At 38.3% G+C, this 22,009-nt stretch overlaps 1 protein-coding gene across 1 annotated transcript in view; it reads left to right on the top strand.

Annotated features, from left to right (window-relative positions):
• The first annotated feature begins 7,801 nt into the window (after positions 1 to 7,801).
• The window catches only part of LOC128641391 (DBIRD complex subunit ZNF326), a 62,036-nt gene continuing 47,828 nt past the window's right edge, over positions 7,802 to 22,009 (top strand). Inside the window, exons 1-3 of the mRNA XM_053694017.1 lie at positions 7,802 to 8,089; positions 8,659 to 8,752; positions 14,815 to 15,229. Of these exons, the coding sequence (XP_053549992.1) occupies positions 8,032 to 8,089; positions 8,659 to 8,752; positions 14,815 to 15,229 (567 nt within the window). The 5' untranslated portion in view covers positions 7,802 to 8,031. The remainder of the gene's footprint in view (positions 8,090 to 8,658; positions 8,753 to 14,814; positions 15,230 to 22,009) is intronic.

The following is a 22,009-nucleotide window of genomic DNA, read 5'->3' as shown; positions in this document are numbered from 1 at the left end:
CACTCTCAGCTATGGTTTGGCACTTTATGTATTAATATAAAGTTCTAAATATATGTATTTGCCATGAGTGTGTTCTAAATATATGTATTTGCCATGGGTCAGGTTTATGTATATTTCCTTTTGCAGACTGTCAGTTTCATATTTAGGAAAATCATATTTAGGAAAATATTTTTTCTTACCTGGGGTATAGTCATTTTTCTATTGACTGTTTTCTCTTTAAATTTTGCGGGCAAAATTAGGTTTACGAGGGCGCAAAATGCTGAAGTTTATTGCGTCATTCTTGACGCAAGATTTTTTTGGCACAAAGTTACGTCTGATGACGCAAATTCGTAATTTCCGGCGTCTTAGTTGATACTGAGTTCCTTGCTCAAGGTTGCGTCTCCAATGACGCGAATGTGTCATTTCCGGATGTTAGCACCAAAAAAGTTTCAGTTACGATGTGAGTCATACTTGCGCCAAATAATTTCATTATTTAAAACCCCATTCCTATGTGCCTCATGCCTTTTTCTGTGTTAGAGGGCTATGCTGTTTGCATTTTTTCCCATTCCTGAAACTGCCATATAAGGAAATTGATAATTTTGCTTTATATGTTGTTTTTTTCTCTTACATTTGCAAGATGTCTCAATCTGATCCTGTCTCAGAAACCACTGTTGGAACCCTGCTGCCTGATAACAGTTCTACCAAAGCTAAGTGCATTTGTTGCAAATAAGTGGAGATTATATCTCCAGCTGTGGTATGTAATAGTTGTCATGATAAGTTTTTACATGCAGAAAATGTGACCATCAGTAATAGTACTATGCCTGTTGTTCCTTCAACATCTAATGTACAAGTTTTACCTGTGAATATAAAAGATTTTATTGCTGATGCGATTCAGAAGGCTTTGTCTGCCATCTCGCCTTCTAATAAACGTAAAAGGTCTTTTAAAACTTCTCATAAAGTTGATGAAATTTCTAATGACCGACAACATACTGAATTATCCTCATACGACAAGGATCTATCTGATTCAGAAGATCCTTCCTCAGATATTGACACTGACAAATCTACTTATTTATTTAAAATGGAGTATATTCGTTCTTTGTTAAAAGAAGTGCTGATTACATTGTATATGGAGGAAACTAGTCCTCTTGATACTGAAACTAGTAAACGTTTAAATTCTGTTTATAAACCTCCTGTGGTTACTCCAGAGGTTTTTCCCGTTCCTGATGCTATTTCTGATATGATTTCTAAGGAATGGAATAGGCCTGGTACTTCTTTTATTCCTTCTTCAGGGTTTAAAAAATCGTATCCTTTGCCAGCAGTTAGATTGGAGTTTTGGGAAAAGATCCCCAAAGTTGATGGGGCTATTTCTACTCTTGCTAAACGTACTACTATTCCTATGGAAGATAGTACTTCTTTTAAAGACCCTTTAGATAGGAAGCTTGAATCTTATCTAAGGAAAGCTTATTTATATTCTGGTCATCTCCTCAGGCCTGCCATTTCTATGGCTGATGTTGCAGCTGCATCAACTTTTTGGTTGGAAAGTTTAGCGCAACAGGAAACGGATCCTGATTTGTCTAGCATTGTTCGCTTGCTTAAACATGCTAATCATTTTATTTGTGATGCCATTTTTGATATCATCAAAATTGATGTTAAATCTATGTCTTTGGCTATTTTAGCTAGAAGAGCTTTGTGGCTTAAATATTGGAATGCTGACATGGTATCTAAGTCTAGATTACTATCTCTTTATTTCCAAGGTAATAAGTTATTTGGTTCTCAGTTGGATTCGATTATTTCATCTGTCACTGGGGGGAAGGAAGTTTTTTTTGTCTCAGGATAAAGACCTAAGGGTAAATCTAAAGCTTTTAACCGCTTTCGTTCCTTTCGACAAAATAAGGAACAGAAACCTAACCCTTCCCCCAAAGAATCTGGTTCCAATTGGAAACCTTCAAGTTGGAGTAAATCCAAACCATTTAAGAAACCAAAGCCAGCCCCCAAGTCTGCATGAAGGTGCGGCCCTCATTCCAGCTCAGCTGGTAGGGGGCAGATTAAGATTCTTCCAAAACATTTGGGCAGATTCTGTCCAAAGTCATTGGATTCAGAGTATTGTCTCTCAAGGGTACCGAATAGGATTTTAGAGTAAGACCTCCTGTGAGAAGGTTTTTTTCTTTCACACATCCCAGTAAAGGCGAAAGTGATGCAGCATAGCTGTAAAAGAAAATATCACCTGAACATTTCTATGTAAAAAAGAAAGATATTTTACCTCAAAAGTTTCTCAGTAGCCACATCCCATTTCTTCTAAGCAACAAATCAATATGTCTGTCCCGGGACAGCGGAAGGAGTGAGCTTACGTGCACACTAATCTTATTTCCCTATTCAGTGTAAGGAAGTTTACAATGAAATCTCATGAGAGTTAAGTGAAATCTCATGAGATCAGAGTAAGAGAGTTCATGACCTCAGCACTGTTGATGCTGATTGGTGTTGTTCATTTCTTTTTCTTTTTTTACCTGCAGCTGAGTATAACTTTTTACACAGAGCTTACTCTGCTGAGCTGAGGAGATTTTGAGGTAAAATATCTTCCTTTTTTACATAGAGATGCTCAGGTGATATTTTCCTATCAGCTTTTTACAGTTATACTGCATCAGTTTCAAGTGATTTAGCATATAAGTATTATGTCCCTGTAATGTTCACTCACAGTGGTTTATGCTGATTGTCATTTATAAGGTAACCACCGTGACTGTCATTTATAAAGTAACCACTGTGACTGTCATTTATAAGGTAACCACTGTGACTGTCATTTATAAGGTAACCACCGTGACTGTCATTTATAAGGTAACCACTGTGACTGTCATTTATAAGGTAACCACTGTGACTGTCATTTATAAGGTAACCACTGTGATTGTAATTTATAAGGTAACCACTGTGACTGTCATTTATAAAGTAACCACTGTGACTGTCATTTATAAAGTAACCACTGTGATTGTCATTTATAAGGTAACCACTGTGATTGTCATTTATAAGGTAACCACTGTGATTGTCATTTATAACGTAACCACTGTGACTGTCATTTATAAGGTAACCACTGTGACTGTCATTTATAAAGGTAACCACTGTGACTGTTATTTATAAAGTAACCACTGTGAATGAACATTAAAAACAAGAAAGCTGCAAAATGTATAATATATGTCTTTTTTATTTAGTCAGCTTCTTATTCTGCAACTGATTGCAATTTGCAAAATAAAGATATCTAGCATTATTTTTATTTTAAATAAAATAATACACTTTCCAAAAAATTACATTTTATTAAAAAAATCATCTTATATTGCAATAAACAGATGGCAAACATGGCATAATTCTGAGTAACTGATATTTTAAATGGGTTAAAATCATGTGGGCCACTCATTTATATGTGGATATATACAGGGCGTGCACCCCATCATACAACAGACGTGTTAACAGCCTGGCCCAACGCTCTTTATGGCAAACATATTGGTGACAACCTTGTCACTTCATATATTTTGTAATCCCCCAAAAAAAGAAAACCCCTAATTGGCCACCCACTTAAACACATAGGTAGATCTGCAGAAAGGGAGCAACAAAATAAATAAAACTTAACTTTTACTGTCAAATTGTTGAGGCTCTAAGAAAGCCCAGGTGAAACGTGCGTTAGGCGTTCACCTGTCTGTGAGTAATCTGGACATGGTTATACTTTATTTGTGTGCTCTGTGTGATTGATATACAGGTAATTACCTTAATCACTGCAAGCCCGTATCTTTTTCACAATAATTGTAAGCAGCTGCCTACCAAGAGATTGTCTGATAAGCCCCACCCTTCACCCACCTATGTGGGTAGCACCAAATCATAGTCAGTAGTTTTTTAGGGATCTTTTTCTATCTCGGTGGACATCTTACAATGGGCCTCTGACAGTGTTGGAATCTGCTTCATTTTGCAAACGATTATTGTCTTATTTTGAAATAGACAATTGTAGTGTGTTTAATCCAGATGCTCCAATATTTGTATTTTAATATTTGACAGCAAAAGTTGTTTTATTTTTTTGGCTCCCTTTCTGCAGATCTACCTATGTGTTTAAGTGTGTGCCAAATAGTGGTTTTCTTTTTTTCTTTGGAATTTTGAAATGTTGGGAGGTATGAAAGTGTATTATTTTATTTAAAATAAAAATAATGGTAGATATATTTATTTTGCAAATTGTAATCAGTTGCAGAATAAGAAGCTGACTGAATTAAGCCCGTGACACACTGCAAGCGATGCGGCGCGAGGCGAAGCAGCTGCTTCGCTCCGCGTCGCATCGCTTCTGAAGTTCAAATATTTCATCTCTGAGCGCTCAGCTCATTGTGAATGAACATTAGCGCAACAGGAAACGGATCCTGATTTGTCTAGCATTGTTCGCTTGCTTAAACATGCTAATCATTTTATTTGTGATGCCATTTTTGATATCATCAAAATTGATGTTAAATCTATGTCTTTGGCTATTTTAGCTAGAAGAGCTTTGTGGCTTAAATATTGGAATGCTGACATGGTATCTAAGTCTAGATTACTATCTCTTTCTTTCCAAGGTAATAAGTTATTTGGTTCTCAGTTGGATTCGATTATTTCATCTGTCACTGGGGGAAAGGAAGTTTTTTTTGTCTCAGGATAAAGACCTAAGGGTAAATCTAAAGCTTTTAACCGCTTTCGTTCCTTTCGACAAAATAAGGAACAGAAACCTAACCCTTCCCCCAAAGAATCTGGTTCCAATTGGAAACCTTCAAGTTGGAGTAAATCCAAACCATTTAAGAAACCAAAGCCAGCCCCCAAGTCTGCATGAAGGTGCGGCCCTCATTCCAGCTCAGCTGGTAGGGGGCAGATTAAGATTCTTCCAAAACATTTGGGCAGATTCTGTCCAAAGTAATTGGATTCAGAGTATTGTCTCTCAAGGGTACCGAATAGGATTTTAGAGTAAGACCTCCTGTGAGAAGGTTTTTTCTTTCACACATCCCAGTAAATCCAGTAAAGGCGAAAGTGATGCAGCATAGCTGTAAAAGACTGACTAGAAAATATCACCTGAACATTTCTATGTAAAAAAGAAAGATATTTTACCTCAAAAGTTTCTCAGTAGCCACATCCCATTTCTTCTAAGCAACAAATCAATATGTCTGTCCCGGGACAGCGGAAGGAGTGAGCTTACGTGCACACTAATCTTATTTCCCTATTCAGTGTAAGGAAGTTTACAATGAAATCTCATGAGAGTTAAGTGAAATCTCATGAGATCACAGTAAGAGAGTTCATGACCTCAGCATTGTTGATGCTGATTGGCTGCTGTTCATTTCTTTTTCTTTTTTTACCTGCAGCTGAGCAGCAGCTGAGTATAACTTTTTACACAGAGTTTACTCTGCTGAGCTGAGGAGATTTTGAGGTAAAATATCTTCCTTTTTTACATAGAGATGCTCAGGTGATATTTTCCTATCAGCTTTTTACAGTTATACTGCATCAGTTTCAAGTGATTTAGCATATAAGTATTATGTCCCTGTAATGTTCACTCACAGTGGTTTATGCTGATTGTCATTTATAAGGTAACCACCGTGACTGTCATTTATAAAGTAACCACTGTGACTGTCATTTATAAGGTAACCACTGTGACTGTCATTTATAAGGTAACCACCGTGACTGTCATTTATAAGGTAACCACCGTGACTGTCATTTATAAGGTAACCACTGTGATTGTCATTTATAAGGTAACCACTGTGATTGTCATTTATAAGGTAACCACTGTGACTGTCATTTATAAGGTAACCACTGTGATTGTCATTTATAAGGTAACCACTGTGATTGTCATTTATAACGTAACCACTGTGACTGTCATTTATAAGGTAACCACTGTGACTGTCATTTATAAGGTAACCACTGTGACTGTCATTTATAAGGTAACCACTGTGATTGTCATTTATAACGTAACCACTGTGACTGTCATTTATAAGGTAACCACTGTGATTGTCATTTATAAGGTAACCACTGTGACTGTCATTTATAAAGTAACCACTGTGAATGAACATTAAAAACAAGAAAGCTGCAAAATGTATAATATATGTCTTTTTTATTTAGTCAGCTTCTTATTCTGCAACTGATTGCAATTTGCAAAATATAGATATCTAGCATTATTTTTATTTTAAATAAAATAATACACTTTCCAAAAAATTACATTTTATTAAAAAAATCATCTTATATTGCAATAAACAGATGGCAAACATGGCATAATTCTGAGTAATTGATATTTTAAATGGGTTAAAATCCTGTGGGCCACTCATTTATATGTGGATATATACAGGGCGTGCACCCCATCATACAACAGACGTGTTAACAGCCTGGCCCAACGCTCTTTATGGCAAACATATTGGTGACAACCTTGTCACTTCATATATTTTGTAATCCCCCAAAAAAAGAAAACCCCTAATTGGCCACCCACTTAAACACATAGGTAGATCTGCAGAAAGGGAGCAACAAAATAAATAAAACTTAACTTTTACTGTCAAATTGTTGAGGCTCTAAGAAAGCCCAGGTGAAACGTGCGTTAGGCATTCACCTGTCTGTGAGTAATCTGGACATGGTTATACTTTATTTGTGTGCTCTGTGTGATTGATATACAGGTAATTACCTTAATCACTGCAAGCCCGTATCTTTTTCACAATAATTGTAAGCAGCTGCCTACCAAGAGATCGTCTGATAAGCCCCACCCTTCACCCACCTATGTGGGTAGCACCAAATCATAGTCAGTAGTTTTTTAGGGATCTTTTTCTATCTCGGTGGACATCTTACAATGGGCCTCTGACAGTGTTGGAATCTGCTTCATTTTGCAAACGATTATTGTCTTATTTTGAAATAGACAATTGTAGTGTGTTTAATCCAGATGCTCCAATATTTGTATTTTAATATTTGACAGCAAAAGTTGTTTTATTTTTTTGGCTCCCTTTCTGCGGATCTACCTATGTGTTTAAGTGTGTGCCAAATAGTGGTTTTCTTTTTTTCTTTGGAATTTTGAAATGTTGGGAGGTATGAAAGTGTATTATTTTATTTAAAATAAAAATAATGGTAGATATATTTATTTTGCAAATTGTAATCAGTTGCAGAATAAGAAGCTGACTGAATTAAGCCCCTGACACACTGCAAGCGATGCGGCGCGAGGCGAAGCAGCTGCGTCGCATCGCTTCTGAAGTTCAAATATTTCATCTCTGAGCGCTCAGCTACGCGCCCTGACGCAGCAGAGTGCTCAGAGATGAAAAGGCAGGACACACTGAGCGCACACAGCCGCATGTACACGCTGTGCGTCGCTCTGCTTGCAGTGTGTCACAGCCTTAAGAATCCAACTTCATTCTTGTACATTTTGCAGCCAATAGAACAAAGTAAAATTGGTGATAAAAGTAAATTGGAAAATTGTTTAAAATTACATGCTCTATCTGAATCATGAAAGTTTATTTTGGCCTAGACTGTCCCTTTAATCTTCATTTACAGTGGTTACATTATAAATGACAATCAGCATAAACCACTGTGAATGAACATTAGGAACAAGAAAGCTGCAAAATGTTTCGTTTTCAGAATGATTGTCTATAGGTTGTTTGTTACATTAAAGTTGATTTAGGGGGGGAAAAAAGCTTTGAGTGGAGGTCACATGTTTCCTGAGCTCCAGTCTGCAGTTAGACTCCTTTTATCCTGGCTGTAACAGGTTGATTATTGGCAGGCTAGGCGGTTCCGCGTCACGTGACACAATCCGCAAACCTCTCTTAAATCACGTGGCAGGGATCAGCCTAGCCAGCCAATAGCGTACGCGAGTTAATTTAACGTGACGCCACAGCTTGCGCCTTCTTGTCCTGACGCCTTAAGTTCGCGGGCTGTGTGTCAGTAGCTTCCTGGTGGAGACTATAGTGAGGGCGGCTGCCGGTTATACCTAAGTTTTCTTTCGTGTAATTTAGACTACCGGCTTTGTTCGGTTTTTGGAAGGCTCCGGTTGACGCCACTCTGCTGTGTACAATTTGTGAGGTTAAAAGCAGGCCCTGAGTTGCAGTAATGGCGTCCTCTATGTCCCGAATGCGCGCTGTGGGAGCCCGTGCTCGCGTAAATGACGGTATAATTTATTCATCTTACATTAACTTTGTTTTACTGTATTTATATTCAATTGTGAAGTAGTTTTGAGTGTTATGAAAATGAAATATGGTCGCACAAATCTAACGAGCACAGGGCCTGAGGCAATTGTCAGACATGTTACTCTGGCTTTTTTTAAACTCTTCGTGTAGATCCTTATGGGTTAATATCCACCTTTTTTTCAAGTTAATATATTTGCAGGAAATCATATAATCGTGTAATAGGGGCCGATAAAGCTTCTCTGCCATTGTAGGCCTGAGATCAGTCCCCGCCTTCTGTATCGAGTGATTAGGAATTCTAGCTCCTTTTTAAACACTTTTAGAGATTTTAATCCTAAATATTCGCTTGATATAACTTTGCATTACTTTATTTTGCCCGCTTTCCTGCAATTTGTCTGGACAATGGAGCTTAGGAAAGCAAAATAGCCGAGGCCAACTTTTAGATTGGTTGCTCTAAAGACCAGTGTTGTGTGCAGTTTGCCCAAGTAAAACAAATTATACAAAAAAACTACTTATTTTATATTATGTTTAATTTTAACTTTTCTCTTTTCAGCTATTGTTGTAGATTATAAAAATGGTTTATATGCTTCAAGAGAACTAGACAACTTTGGTGGCCCATCCTATGCAAGGCAAAACACAAGTGACAGGTAATGCAGACTATAGACTAACCTGCTTCATTAGGGGTTTGCTGCCACATATACTTTTCCTTGCTATCAATTTGTATTTCAGCCTTTTCACTTTCCATATCTGCATTTTTGCAGAAAATAGGTCAATTGAAATACTGAAGCTTTTGGCATACAATTCTCATTATAATACCCAAATGTTTAAACACTTGAAAGTGATGCAGCATAGCTGTAAAAAGCTGATTAGAAAATATCACCTGAACATCTCTATGTAAAAAAGATATTTTACCTAAAGTTCCTCAGTAGCCACCTCCCATTGTAAAGGATTTCTAAGCAGCATATTAGTGTGTCCTGGGACAGCTTAGGGGATGAGCCTCGTGAACTCTCATCTTATTTCACCAATCAGGTAAGGGAAGCTTACAATGAAATCTCATGAGAGTTAAGTGAAATCTCATGAGATCACAGTAAGAGTTCATGACCTCAGCACTGCTGATGCTGATTGGCTGCTCATTTTTTTTTTTTTAACCTGCAGCTGAGTAACTTTTTACACAGAACTTACTCTGCTGAGCTGAGGTAAAATATCTTCCTTTGTAACATAGAGATGCTCAGGTGATATTTTCCTGTCAGCTTTTTATAGTTATACTGCATCAGTTTCAAGTGATTTAGCATATGAGTATTATGTCCCTTTAATGTTTCAAACACTGTCATTGAGCATATAGTTTATTCTTTGTGCTTGTCATAACTTTAGGGGCAGTGTGCTTTTGAAGTTAAAGGGACATAAGCTTTTTGCATGTTGTAATAGCCTATTTGCTCCACAGTACATAGCAGCTTTAAATATTAAATTATCATTGGCAGATGAATAAAGCAGTGCCAGTAACCAGTCTGAGATGCTTCCTGTTTAAACTCCAAAACAAACAGTTCATCCTTAAAGGGACAGTATACACTCATTTTCATATAACTGCATGTAATAGACACTACTATAAAGAATAAGATGCACAGATATGGAAATAAAAATCCAGTATAAAACTGTTTAAAAACTTACTTAGAAGCTGTCAGTTTGGCTCTGTTGAAAGGGTAGCTGGAAGCCCACTGCAAGTGGCAAATAAGACCCCCTCCCCTCCCCCTTCTTTTGCATATCAAAAGACCCTTTACACAAACAGCAGCAAGCTGGAGTAGGTATCTGACGGTATTCAAATAAAACTTTGGGGCTTGGTTAGGAGTCTGAAAATCAGAGCAATGTTATTTAAAAATAAGCAAAACTATACATTTATTTTTAAATAAAAAACTTTATGGGCTATATAAATAAATCATCTACAAAACATTTATGCGAAGAAAAAATGAGTGTATAATGTCCCTTTAAAAGGACACTTGAATCAGCTTTCTGTCCTATCTAAAGTGCTTAGTGGTTTTGAAAACCAAATGTGCTGCTGGTTCAAGTAACTTTAAAATCAGACTGCAGAAATTAGTTTATGTACTTGTCTGGCTTCTTGAGAAATCCTATTTAAATGGTTAAAGGGACAGGTCAAAATTGAAATGTGAATGGGTTAGGGTTGCCGCCTAGGCCATATTTTCCTGGTTACTCATGATTTACATGGTAAGCAGGGCAGAAAAAGCATTTTCTAGATATTACATGAATAGCGCTGATGGACATTACAATACATGTTCCTCCCTGCACACCTTACAGCATGTGTATTACAAGTGTCCAGGAAAACATGGCTGAGGTGGCAACCATAGCATGGGTGCATTTAAATAAATTTTAAATAGAAGCTTTTTTGTTGTTATGTACACTATTTGCATAAATGCTTTTAGTAAAATTATTTTTCAGTGGTATAAACCCATGCTACATGTGACTAAAGCATCATGATTCAAACACCATGCCTGATCATTCTGAGATTTATGGTTGGCAATAAGGTATCAGATACAATCATATTCTGCAACAGCTCCATTGCCCCCCCCCTGCTTTTTTCCTGCTATATCTTTTTCAAGAGCTGATTAGATATTCATAGCCATAACAGGAAAGAAGCAGGGAGAGCACTGAAGCTATTGAAGAATAAGATCTGCTATACTGTTCTATAACTGTAATCCATTCTACTGAACTTGCTTAGTTTTTATAGCAATCAGTCTTGAAAAGCAAAATAAAGCCTGTAAATAACCTTTGATGCGTGCCCCTAGTTTTGCGAGTACACTAATGTATAGGGAGCGTGTTTGATGTAGATTGCACATTTCAAAGTTAATTTGCATATAGCCAAATAGCGCAAATTGATTGGTCATAGGGTGGGCTGATATAGTGCATTTGACCAGTCCTTTTATCAGGGTGTCCCGGGATCGCCACGCACAACGGTTAGGACAGAAGTATAAGTAAAAAATCATTACTTTTATTGTTAATATAATGTTATTGCTGCTAAATAATCCCCTCTGCTGAGTGAACTAGCCCTTTAAGGACCAGGGCTATTTTTACATTTCTGCGTTTTTGTGTTTAGCTGTAATTTTCCTCTTACTCATTTACTGTACCCACACATTATATACAGTCTCTCGCCATTAAATGGACTTTCTAAAGATACCATTATTTTCATCACACTATTTACTCGATTTTAGTTTTTTTAAATTATATTTTCTGCAGTGTAGGATCCCCCCCTTACCACCCAACCTCCCTAGGCCCCCCAAACTGCGCTCTAACCCTCCCCCCACTATTTGCCTCTTTTTGGGTACTGGCAACTGTCTGCCAATACGCACTTTGCAATAAAATTGGGCTTTATTATTCCCGCTTTTCTGTAGTGTAGCTGCCCCCCTCAATACCCTACCCCCCAGACCCCTTTCCTAACATTATATCCCCCTTCCCTCTCACCTTCTCCTCCCACCACCCTCTTGCACCAAGTTAAAATGCAGATTGCTTGCATGCACACACCCTGCCTCCTGCACGCACACTGGAGTGAATTTCTACTGCTGGCTGGTAGTTCAACAGCGATGGGCTGTCCACCTGTCTCCCTGCAGTGGCTCTTTGCATCGGTGTGCAAGTAAAGGTATTGCAGCGATGCCTCTATTGAGGCATCACGGCAAAACCTGGAAGAGATCAGGATCGCTTCCACCACTTGAAACCCCTGACGTACAGGGTTGGTTGTTAACTACCAGTTTTTGTATGATGTACCCTGTATATGACGTTGGTTGTTAAAGGGATACTAAATCCACATTTATTTTTTCTTTTATGATTCAGAGAGCAGCAATTTTGAGCAACTTTCTAATTTACTCCTATCAATTTCCTTCACTCTCTTGCTATCTTTATTTAAAAAGCAGTAATTTAAAGCTTTGGAGCCAGCCCATTTTAGGTTTAGGTTAGGGATAGCCCTTGATTATTGTTGGCTAAATTTAGAAAACAAATAAGCGAGCAGAACCCATGTTCTGAACCAAAGATGGGCTGGCTCTTAAGCTTTACATTCCTGCTTTTTAAATAAAGATCACAAAAGAACGAAGAAAAATGAATTAGTGAATTAGAAAGTTGCTTAAAATGGCATGCTCTGTCTAAATCAAAGAGAATTTGGGGTTTAGCGTCCCTTTAATTACTTTACCTACAAATTTATAATGCAGGGTCTCACCATAAACCTTTTTCTAGTTTCCTAATTGTAAAGCTAACTCTCCCCACAGATTTCCTTCTATGGCTGTATCTATTGTTTTGGTAGAATACAAAAGTGAACGCTGATTATCTGCTGGCGCATGCATAGAAGCTGTGAACTCGGCTAAAATAAAATGCCTGTGTCTAAACACTGATAATGGGGATAGTATTTTTGCTTATTTTTGAAAATTATTTTAAAATACTTGCCAGCCATTTTTAAACTTTTTTTTTTTTTTTTTTATGCAACCTATTTAATTGTGCCCTTTTAGGATATGCACAGATCATAACCTGTTTAATGGCACTTTAATGTTAAACTTTCCTTTTTATAATATCCAGAATGGAAACTCTAATTTAAATGTACATCTCAGATTGTAGAACAGTTCAAACCTTTAGCTCACAAAAATGCTTTTGAAGTGGGTGGCTGGAGCATCGGGTATTAGAATGGCATGGATAGATTACAAATTAAGTTACAGCGCATCTTTATTACAACTGATTAAACTCCTAAAATGGTTTCCATTCTAGATCTGATTATACAAAGGGTGACGTTTAACATTATATATATTATATTTTTTTTTATTTTAAATGGTGCATGTGACTCGTTGCTTATTAGCTTTACATTGCTTGAAGTGTAGTTTTAGGCTGTAGAGAGGCGCATTATCTTAGAAATAACATTTTTTTTCTCTCTCACAAATGAAACTTATGTGCTCATTACTTTTGAGTGTTCATGTTCCTTTCCTATTTTTTGTAATATTTGGATGTCTGGTCACTTGAGAGGAATAAAAACTGCTGCTTGCGTGCAGTCTTATAAACGTTATGCATGGCAGCTAAGAATGTGCCTCTTGTCTAGCTTCCTGGCAAACAAGTTAGTGGCTCTGCTGTCTCCAAGGTTATCAGTTTACAGCTTGGCTGCATAATGCCAGCTTGTGCACTTTTGTTACTGGACACAAGCTGGTGTAAGCTTTAAATGTAACATGGCAGATCATGTCATCATTAGTGCACGTAAGCAGATGGGTACAGGCAAAGCAGTTTTAATTAGTGCAAGAATTGATATCTTTGAAGGGCGGTGGGATTCTTAGATAATAATAATAAAAATAATAAAAATAATAAAAATAATAAAAATAATAAAAATACTTAAAGGGGCTTGATGTTGAAATGCTAAAGCAAAGCTGGCTAGAAAATATCTCTAACCTCTATGTAAAAGATTTTAGCTAAAAATTACCTCTCCTGCCACATCCTATGTTAAAGGGACTTTAAACAGCTAATCAGGATGCTATTCCTGGGACGTGCAAGGGAGTGCATCTGGCATGTGTAGACATAGCTTTTATTTTCCATCTTATTTGAAGTTTACTATGAAGTTTTGTGAGATTTCATGAGAACACAGTAAAGCAGTGTAACAGGCAGCACTGATGAAGCTGGCTTTTTTTCTCAACATGTAGCTGAAGGATTACTGATTTAACTTGTATGCATACAACCGTTTAAACACTTTTTTGCTTTATCTGTCGTGATAACTTGAATAACTGACCTTTTCATAAACCTAAATTTGATTGAATTATGACGTCTGTATTAGCTACATAAACTGCTTGATGCTTTTGAACCATCAGCATGAAAAACAGACTCTTCCTGTTCACAAATGCACTTGCTAACATGTGTCTCTTAATGCTAAAGTTCACAAAGTACAAAATGTGCATATATGTATCCCAGACATGTTTTCTTTCTTTAAAGGGACATTAAACTGTAGTTATAAAATACTTCAGGTAATTACTAAATGTTTGTTTTTTTTTTATAAAAAAAAAACCTAAAGTGAAGAAATTGGGTTCTGTATGAACATAAGCTTATGAGAGCACTGCTATGCACTAATTTACTGTACATGGTCAAGAATATTAATACTGTGTCCATTTGTATCCTTTGATTGGTCAGAAAAGGGTAGTGGAGCTATGTTTAAAATGGCACTCAAAAGCATAAAAATACCTTTTTTTAGAAAAGAGAATCTGCACAGTATGTTGCAAAATGTTTTTCTTTTGTGGGGCTATTTTTATGCAGATTCAAATCTTTGTTTAATGTGTTTTTTTTTTTTTTTTTTTTTTTTTTTTTTTTTTTTTTTTTTTTTTTTTAAATTGCATATCACATTCTTCAATTCAGGTGGTATGTTAGTTTTATAATTGTATTGATTCAGATAAAGCCGTTGGGAATTCTAAAATGTATCAAGATACTAGAAGTGGATCTTGGTAACCCAGTAAATCTTTGCCTCCTAATTAACTTATTCAGTGCCATACTGGACCGACAGAAGTGTTTGCATACTTGAAGCACAATATTTATTTAGACTGGTTATGTTATGCCTTCAACTATCTTGTTTGCTTAGGTAAGCAGTCAAGAAAAGTATTTAACAAAATGCACAAACTTTAAAAAGTTGATAAATGTCAACTAATGCTTATACTATGCCTTTGCATTATGCTCATACACTTTATTTTTCTCCTCACAGCAAATTTTCCAGGTTTGGACCTTATGAGTCTTATGACTCTAGGTCTTCTCTGGTTGGGCGAGATCTGTACAGATCTGGCTATGGTAATAGTGATCTCAAACGCAACAGCTTCGGAGATAGTTTTGGTGATCGCTATGAAAACTACCGGAATAGCCTTGACACTTTTGAAGGTAGAAACCAGGGCAGGTCTAGCTGGGAATCTCCTTACTCACGTGAAGCATTGAGGAATGATTATATGGATGGCAGAGGAAGAGACGATTACTCTTCCTACGGCAGAGTTTCTTCACCCTACAATAAGCCTGCAGCTGTAGGCTCTCTGGGGAGAGGAATGCCTGGTTTTCCTGGCAGTGCATTTGGCAGCAGAAGCTTTGCTGCTTTTGGAGGACCATCACCAGGCAGAGGTCGTGGCAGAGGAGTAAGTAGAGTCTTTCTGATTTTTCATTTTGATTAGTCACTTTGCACCATTACAAGACCAGAACTTTAAAATGGCATATACTGTCCATGCTGTAGTAGTAACAACTAAACATTTATGCAAACCAGGGTTTACCCTTGGTTTAAATAGCTAAAAACATGTTTGCGTAATGGAAATTCTTTCTATTAAGAAAGAAGGGGCAACACTGCGTTTAGGATATCTAATTTTCCTTCACAATCTCATCCTTGCCGGTGTGAGATGGTAATATTTAATTTTAAAAGGCTGAGACCTTTTTGAAGTTCTGAGTAGATTAAAGGTGCAATGTATTAAATTATTTACATCTAAAATATATGCAACTGTTCTGTTTTATCAGAATTTACTAATGGCTAAGGTTAATTGGAACCTTAGTTGTGGAAGAGTGCATGTGTTTTTCAACTGTGGAGAAACAAATCCATATTTGTATTTGGAAAATGCCATGCTGCCATTGTCACTGCTTTCTTATACAGAGCATTAGATTTTTTTTTCTAAATCCTGCTCTTGCTGCCACTGTCTTATGTTCAGAAGGTTTAGTGCATTGAGGGTCGGAAATGACTGTCAATTGTATGAAATTGAACTTGGTAGTGTCTAACCCTTAGTGTACTATGTTTTTAATCCATTGCACCTTTAGACAGAATGAATGTAAAATAAACCCAATAAACACTTTTTCCCTTTTAGAAAATGCTAATCATAGTTCTAAGTTTTAAACTATGCAAAACTTATGTCTCTGGTCCAGTCATGTGTAAAATATTTAACCGTTTCTAGCTTTTGATTACTTATTGACACCTCAGAGATGGCAGTTTCCTCATGCTCCAATTCCTAATTTCTTTTTTAAGACCCGATGAGTCCACGGATCATCTTAATTACTAATGGTATATTCACCTCCTGGTCAGCAGGAGGCAAAGAGCACCACAGCAAAGCTGTTAAATAGCTCCTCCCTTCCCTCCCACTCCAGTCATTCTTTGCCTACGTTAGTGATAGGAAGAGGTAAAGCGAGGTGTTAGTATAGATTCTTCAATCAAGAGTTTATTATTTTTAAAGTAGTGCCAGAGTGTGCTGCTTTGTCCTAGGGTGTAGCCGTAGTCCATATCAGTCTCTTCAGTAGGACTTTGGTGGCTTTAGAGCAATGGGAACTGGTGGGACATAATTCTCACTGTGCCTCCCATAGATTGTATGCTGCCCTGTTTGTGAAAGTCTGAGGGAGAAATACTCTGTCCTTGTTTCCACAGGCCAATGTGAGGGAGAGGACCTCGCAAGCCAGATCTCTGAGGTAAGTGATGAGTTTTATTTTCTGGGGGATGTATGCAGAAATATTAGCACTTTAATATATTCATGGTCACAAGATGACAGTATCCCTAAGAGTGAGGATATGTCATAGGGCAGTTTCTGCAGGCACTGGGGACGTAGGAGAAGTGACTCTCTTAGGGGTTATGATAACAGCAACTGGCCTTGAAATATTTGGGGCAAATTCTTACTCCCAGCGGCTTACTTTTACATTTCTAGCCGACCGGGAGTTTTTAGCCTCGTTATATTACTAGCTTGAACTGTTTGGGGCAGGTTCTTACTACCAGGACTTTATTTTGCAAATACGAGCCAAACTGGAGATGTTCTTAATACCGCCATGATGGCTGACGGATATGTTTTGTATCAGGTTTAGCTGCCCAGGAACGATAAACCCACGATGGGCGGAGCTATGCTACACAATTTACACGCCTTTTCACATAGCCTTAATTCTGTTGAATCGGAATCTTCTCTGCTGTTTGTCACGCAGCAGCGATACTGCTCGTTTTGTATTTATAGATTTTCATTCACCGGATTCCTTCGATCATGTTAGGCTCCCAATCCGGTGGCAAGTCACCTAAGCAAGCCTTAATTGAGGTTTGGGGATCGTTTCATTTTATCATTAAGTCTTGTAAAAACAAAGCAGTTCGTTTTATCTCAGACACAGTAACACCCAATTTTTAGTTGCCAAATGGTGCATACAGTTGGTATAAGAACCCCCTAGAAATGTTAATTACCATATCTTAACATTTAAAGTGAAGTTCAATTTCAAACAGCTGCGCACCACCCATGTATACATTAACCTCCCAATATAATAGTCGTTTACTTTTTTTTTTTTTTTACAGAAAATGGATATGATTTCGGAGCTGATGTCGTCGCTTCAATGCTCGTGCACTAGAACGGATGCGATATGCGCATGCGTATCCTGTCTTCATTCGCGCATGCGTAAAAAATTTCGTTCCATTCCGCAGTTCATACAGGATCAGAGTATCGGATCCAGAGACACAGGCTAACGCGCAAGTCATGCACGAGCATGACGACAAAGGAGACAATCGCTGTTATACGCATGCGCGAAACTGTTATGATGCGGGGAGAAAGGGGCAGGACGCCCCGGGGGAAGTGAAGGGATTGGAAATCAAATTCTGAAAAAATGTCAATCAAAAGGCAAACAATGTCGGGCGGACAGTTGCGGGAATACGGAGGGTAAATTAAAATTAAAAAATGAAACGTTAGCGATTATTTAGAGTTTTGATGAATGAACATAGTTTTTTATGATAAATAGAATTATGTAATTGAGAGCAGCAGACTTGAACTTCACTTTAAAGTTACAGTACCTCTTGTTAGTATATTCCATTTCTATTTGACAAAAATGTGAATAGAGAGGTCGAATATGTTTTATGCTTTGATACTAAGATGGAACCAACTAAGGTGTTAAAGAGTCTTATGCATTTTAAATGGGCACCTCAGCAAAATAACTGAGGTGTAAGTAGGTGCTACAATATTTGCTAGTTAATCTAATTCCTGCACGCAAAAAGAAAGTTGGTTTAAAATTTAGAGGCAGTAACTTTTTTTTTTTTTAAATCTGTTAATTTTATTAAGATTAAAAGAGGAAGGTACTTCGGGATTATCTGAGAGAGAATTTTCAGACCCAGATGAATATCTTTTGATCCTGAGGTTGGTTTTCTAGCTTGAACATCTCCATTTGTTACTTAAGGTTTTAGCTACTCTGGGAGACTCCAACACTACTGGTGTATTCTTTCCTAGTGCGTCCAGTAAGTTATAAGGAATGGAAGAGACTGCATTCCCTATATTTGAAAAGATGTTTCCCATAGCCAACTCAGCTAGGGGTAGTTTTCAATTTAGCTAAGAACTACTATACCCCTAGAGGATTTTTTTTTTTCCCACAGGTGCTATGGCCAAAAATTAGAAAAGGGTTGCAAACTAGGCTTTACAATGGCAACCAGCTGTGTGTACTTTGTTACCGTCAGTAGTGCGACGGCATATTGGTTTGTGTTGTCTGCTACTAAGCAAGAAACTACCATGGATAAAATCCAGGACAGGATAAAAGCTTTCAAGTGGGCTAATTCCTTTATTTCAAATTTTTCCCTTCAAGTAATCAGGGAGCATAGGTTTCTCTGTTCCAGCTCACAGAGCCTTATGGTTAGAGCCTTGGTCTACGGATGTATGCTCAAAGTCTAAACTTTTAGCGATTACTTACAAGGGAAGACCTTGTTGTGACCTGGCTTGAAATAATCTTTTGCAACGAAAAAAAAAAATCCAAATGGCCAACTGTTAAATCAAAGACGGCAGGAAGAACATGACCCCGATCCCGGATCGGATCTTGTAGGGTGCAGTCTTTCCATCTTCAAGTTTGGGTTCGAGATGTTCAGGATCCTTGGACAATAGAAGTTAGTGTTCCAGGAATAGAATTTGGAGTACAAAAGTTTTCCTCCCAGAGGCAGTTTTCTGCTTTTAGGATTAGCTATAGATCAGACAAAAGGAGGTGTTATTACACTGTGTAGGAGACCTCTCAGACCTGGGAGTGATTGTTTCAGTTCCAATACAGGTACAGGGTCTGGGTTTTGTATCCCATTCGGGTTGTGGTCTCCAAAAAAGAGGGAATCTTCAGTCCACCTTTTAGATCTCAAGAGTCTTCTAGATGGAAACTATTCGTTCCATTTTTCCCTTGATCCAAGAGGGTCAATTTATGACAGTGCTTTGGTTACAGGGCATGGCAGTGGCGCCCTATCTGGACGACATCCTAGTCCAAGCGCCATCCTTACAGCGAGTAAGATTTCTCGCAGACATGGGGTTATGCTTCCTGCAATTTCTCTGGTGGAAGGTAAATGAAGATTTTTCTGACAGGATGTCAGGAGATCAGAGATTGATGTCTAGTCATTCAGTCTACTCCTTGGCCTTCAGTGTCTCAGTGCACCGAGGTAATCGGGCTGATGGTGGTAATGGACCTCATCCCGTTTGCTCGGTTCCATTTCAGACCTCTGCAGTTAAGCATGCTCAAGCAATGGATTGGAGATTATACAGATTTGGCTTTCGCAGGTCATCTTGGGTGATTGGGACAACAGACGCCAGCCTTCTAGGGTGGGGAGCAGTCTGGGGCTCCCTAAGGGCTCAGGGGGTTTGCACTCAGCCAGAGTCTGTTTTCCTATAAACATTCTGGAGCTGAGAGCGATCTACAATGTTCTTCTGGCCTGGCCTTAGTTAGCCTTGTTCCAATCGATCAAAATGTCGTCAGTGGCTTACATCAATCAGGGAGGAACGAGGAGTTCCTTAGCGTTGACAGTTATCCAAAATAATTCAGTGCGCAGAGGCCCATTCTTGCTGTGAGAGAGGTGCGGCATTGCTCAGTCCACGTCAAACAGCAGAGCAGGTAATCTTTCCCAGAAACTTAACATTCTTGCTGCCTATTGGCGAGCCACATCCCAGGGAGGTTGACATTTGGGAGGCCGATTTCTTGAGTAGGCAGTCCTTTCATCCAGGGAAGTGTGACTTCCATCTGGAAGTGTTCTCCAGCTTTTTCCTCAGTTTGTTTTTCTTCCTCGGGCCATTGCTCAAATCAAGCAGGAGAGGGCTTCGGTGATTCTCAAAGCACCGATTTTGCCTTGTAGGATTTGGTATGCAGATCTGGTGGACAGGTCATCTCTGCCACCTTGGAGACTTCAGTTGAGGGACCTTCTAATTCAAGGGCCCCTCCTTCACCCAAATCTGGTTTATCTGAAACTGACTGCTTGGAGATTGAACACTTATTATCCAAGCAGGGTTTTTCTGACTTAGTCATTGTGACCATGATTCAGGCTCAAAAGCCTGTAACTAGTCGAATTTATAAGATATGGCGTAAATATCTTAGTGTGAATCCATGGGCTACTCATGGAGTAGATAGGATTCCTAGAATTTTGTCTTTTCTCCAAGAGGGTTTGGAGGAAGGTTTATCGTCAAGTTCCCGAACGGGTAAAAACCCTGTCTTTCTCTAGTTTGTTACACAAACGTCTGGTAGATGTCCCAGATGTACAATCATTTTATCAGGCCTGTGTTCATACCAGTTACTCCTCCATAGAGTATGAATTTAGTTTTCAGAGTTCAAGGGGCTTGGAGGAGATACAAGATGGGATTAAGGTACTTAAGTTAGCCAATTCCTTTACTGATGCTTCTTTGCAGTTTTAAGTTGGGAGCCAAAATATCTGGTTTTGCAATCTTTGCGCGTAGAGCATTATGACTGAAATCTTGATCAGCAGATGTTTTCTCTAAGCTTTTGGCGATTCCTTAAAGGGTAAGACATTGTTTGGGCTGGGTTTGGCGGAAATTATTTCTGATTACACAGGTGGTAAAGGATCTTTGCTGCCACAAGATAATAGGCCAAAAGTACGTCTGAGTAAGTTTCCTTCCTTTTCGTAACTTCAGAAGTAAGTCTTCCTCCCCTCTTCTACCAAGCAGGAACAGTCCAAGTCTTCTTAGAAACCCAGTCAGTCTTGGAACAAGGGGAAGCAATCTAAGAAGCCCGCAGCTGAGTTCAAGTCAGCATGAAGGGTTTGCCCCCGATCCGGGACCGGTTCAAGTGGGGGGCAGACTCAAGCATGGATACGAGATGTTCCAGATCTGTGAACATAGTATGCCAGGGTTACAAATTAGAATTCAAGACCGTTCCACCTCAAATTTATCTGCACACCAAATAGAGGCATTCTTGAAATGTGTTCAGGACCTTTCCATTATGGGAGTGATAGTTCCAGTAAAAGAACAGGGTCTAGGGTTCTATTCCAATCTGTACGTGGTTCCCAAAAAAAGGAAACTTTCAGGCCTATTCTAGATCTAAAGTGTCAAGTTTCTCAGTGCTGTCCTTCAAAATGGAGACTCTCCATTCCATTCTTCCTTTAGTGCAAGAGGGTCAGTTCATGTTGACTGTAGACCTGAAGACCATTCACAGGGATCAACACAAATTTCTGAGATTTGCCTTTCTGGACAAAAACTTTCAGTTTGACTCTTCCTTTTGGCCTTGCCACAGCTCCCAGCATTTTCTCAAAGGTCCTGGGGGCTGTATTGGCAGTGATTCAGTCTCAGAATTGCAGTGGCGCCTTATCTGGATGACGTTCTGGTTCAGGCACCATATTTTCAACTTGCAAAATCTCAGATCTCGTTTCTTCACGCTCACGGATGGAAGGTGATTTTGGGAAAGTTTGTATGAAAAAGGTATTAATTTAAAGCGCCTAGAGGATAGTAAGCAGTAAGAGATTAAAAGGCAATATAATATTATATAGTAAAATATTTAACCATGTGGAAAATATTGGAATCTGCCCCAAATAAGCAAAAATATATATAATTAAATACAAACGATACAGAAATAAGAACTAATGGATATATCCTCCACGCAATATATATGTAGAAGTACTATAAAGGATACATAATCCACACAATATGTGTAAATTGAAAAGATTTTTTATTCAACATATGAAACAC

Source organism: Bombina bombina, chromosome 10 (genome assembly GCF_027579735.1).
Source record: "Bombina bombina isolate aBomBom1 chromosome 10, aBomBom1.pri, whole genome shotgun sequence".
Classification (NCBI taxonomy): Eukaryota; Metazoa; Chordata; class Amphibia; order Anura; family Bombinatoridae; genus Bombina; species Bombina bombina.
Note: the sequence above shows the minus strand (reverse complement) of the source record. Positions and strands in the feature narration are given on the sequence as shown.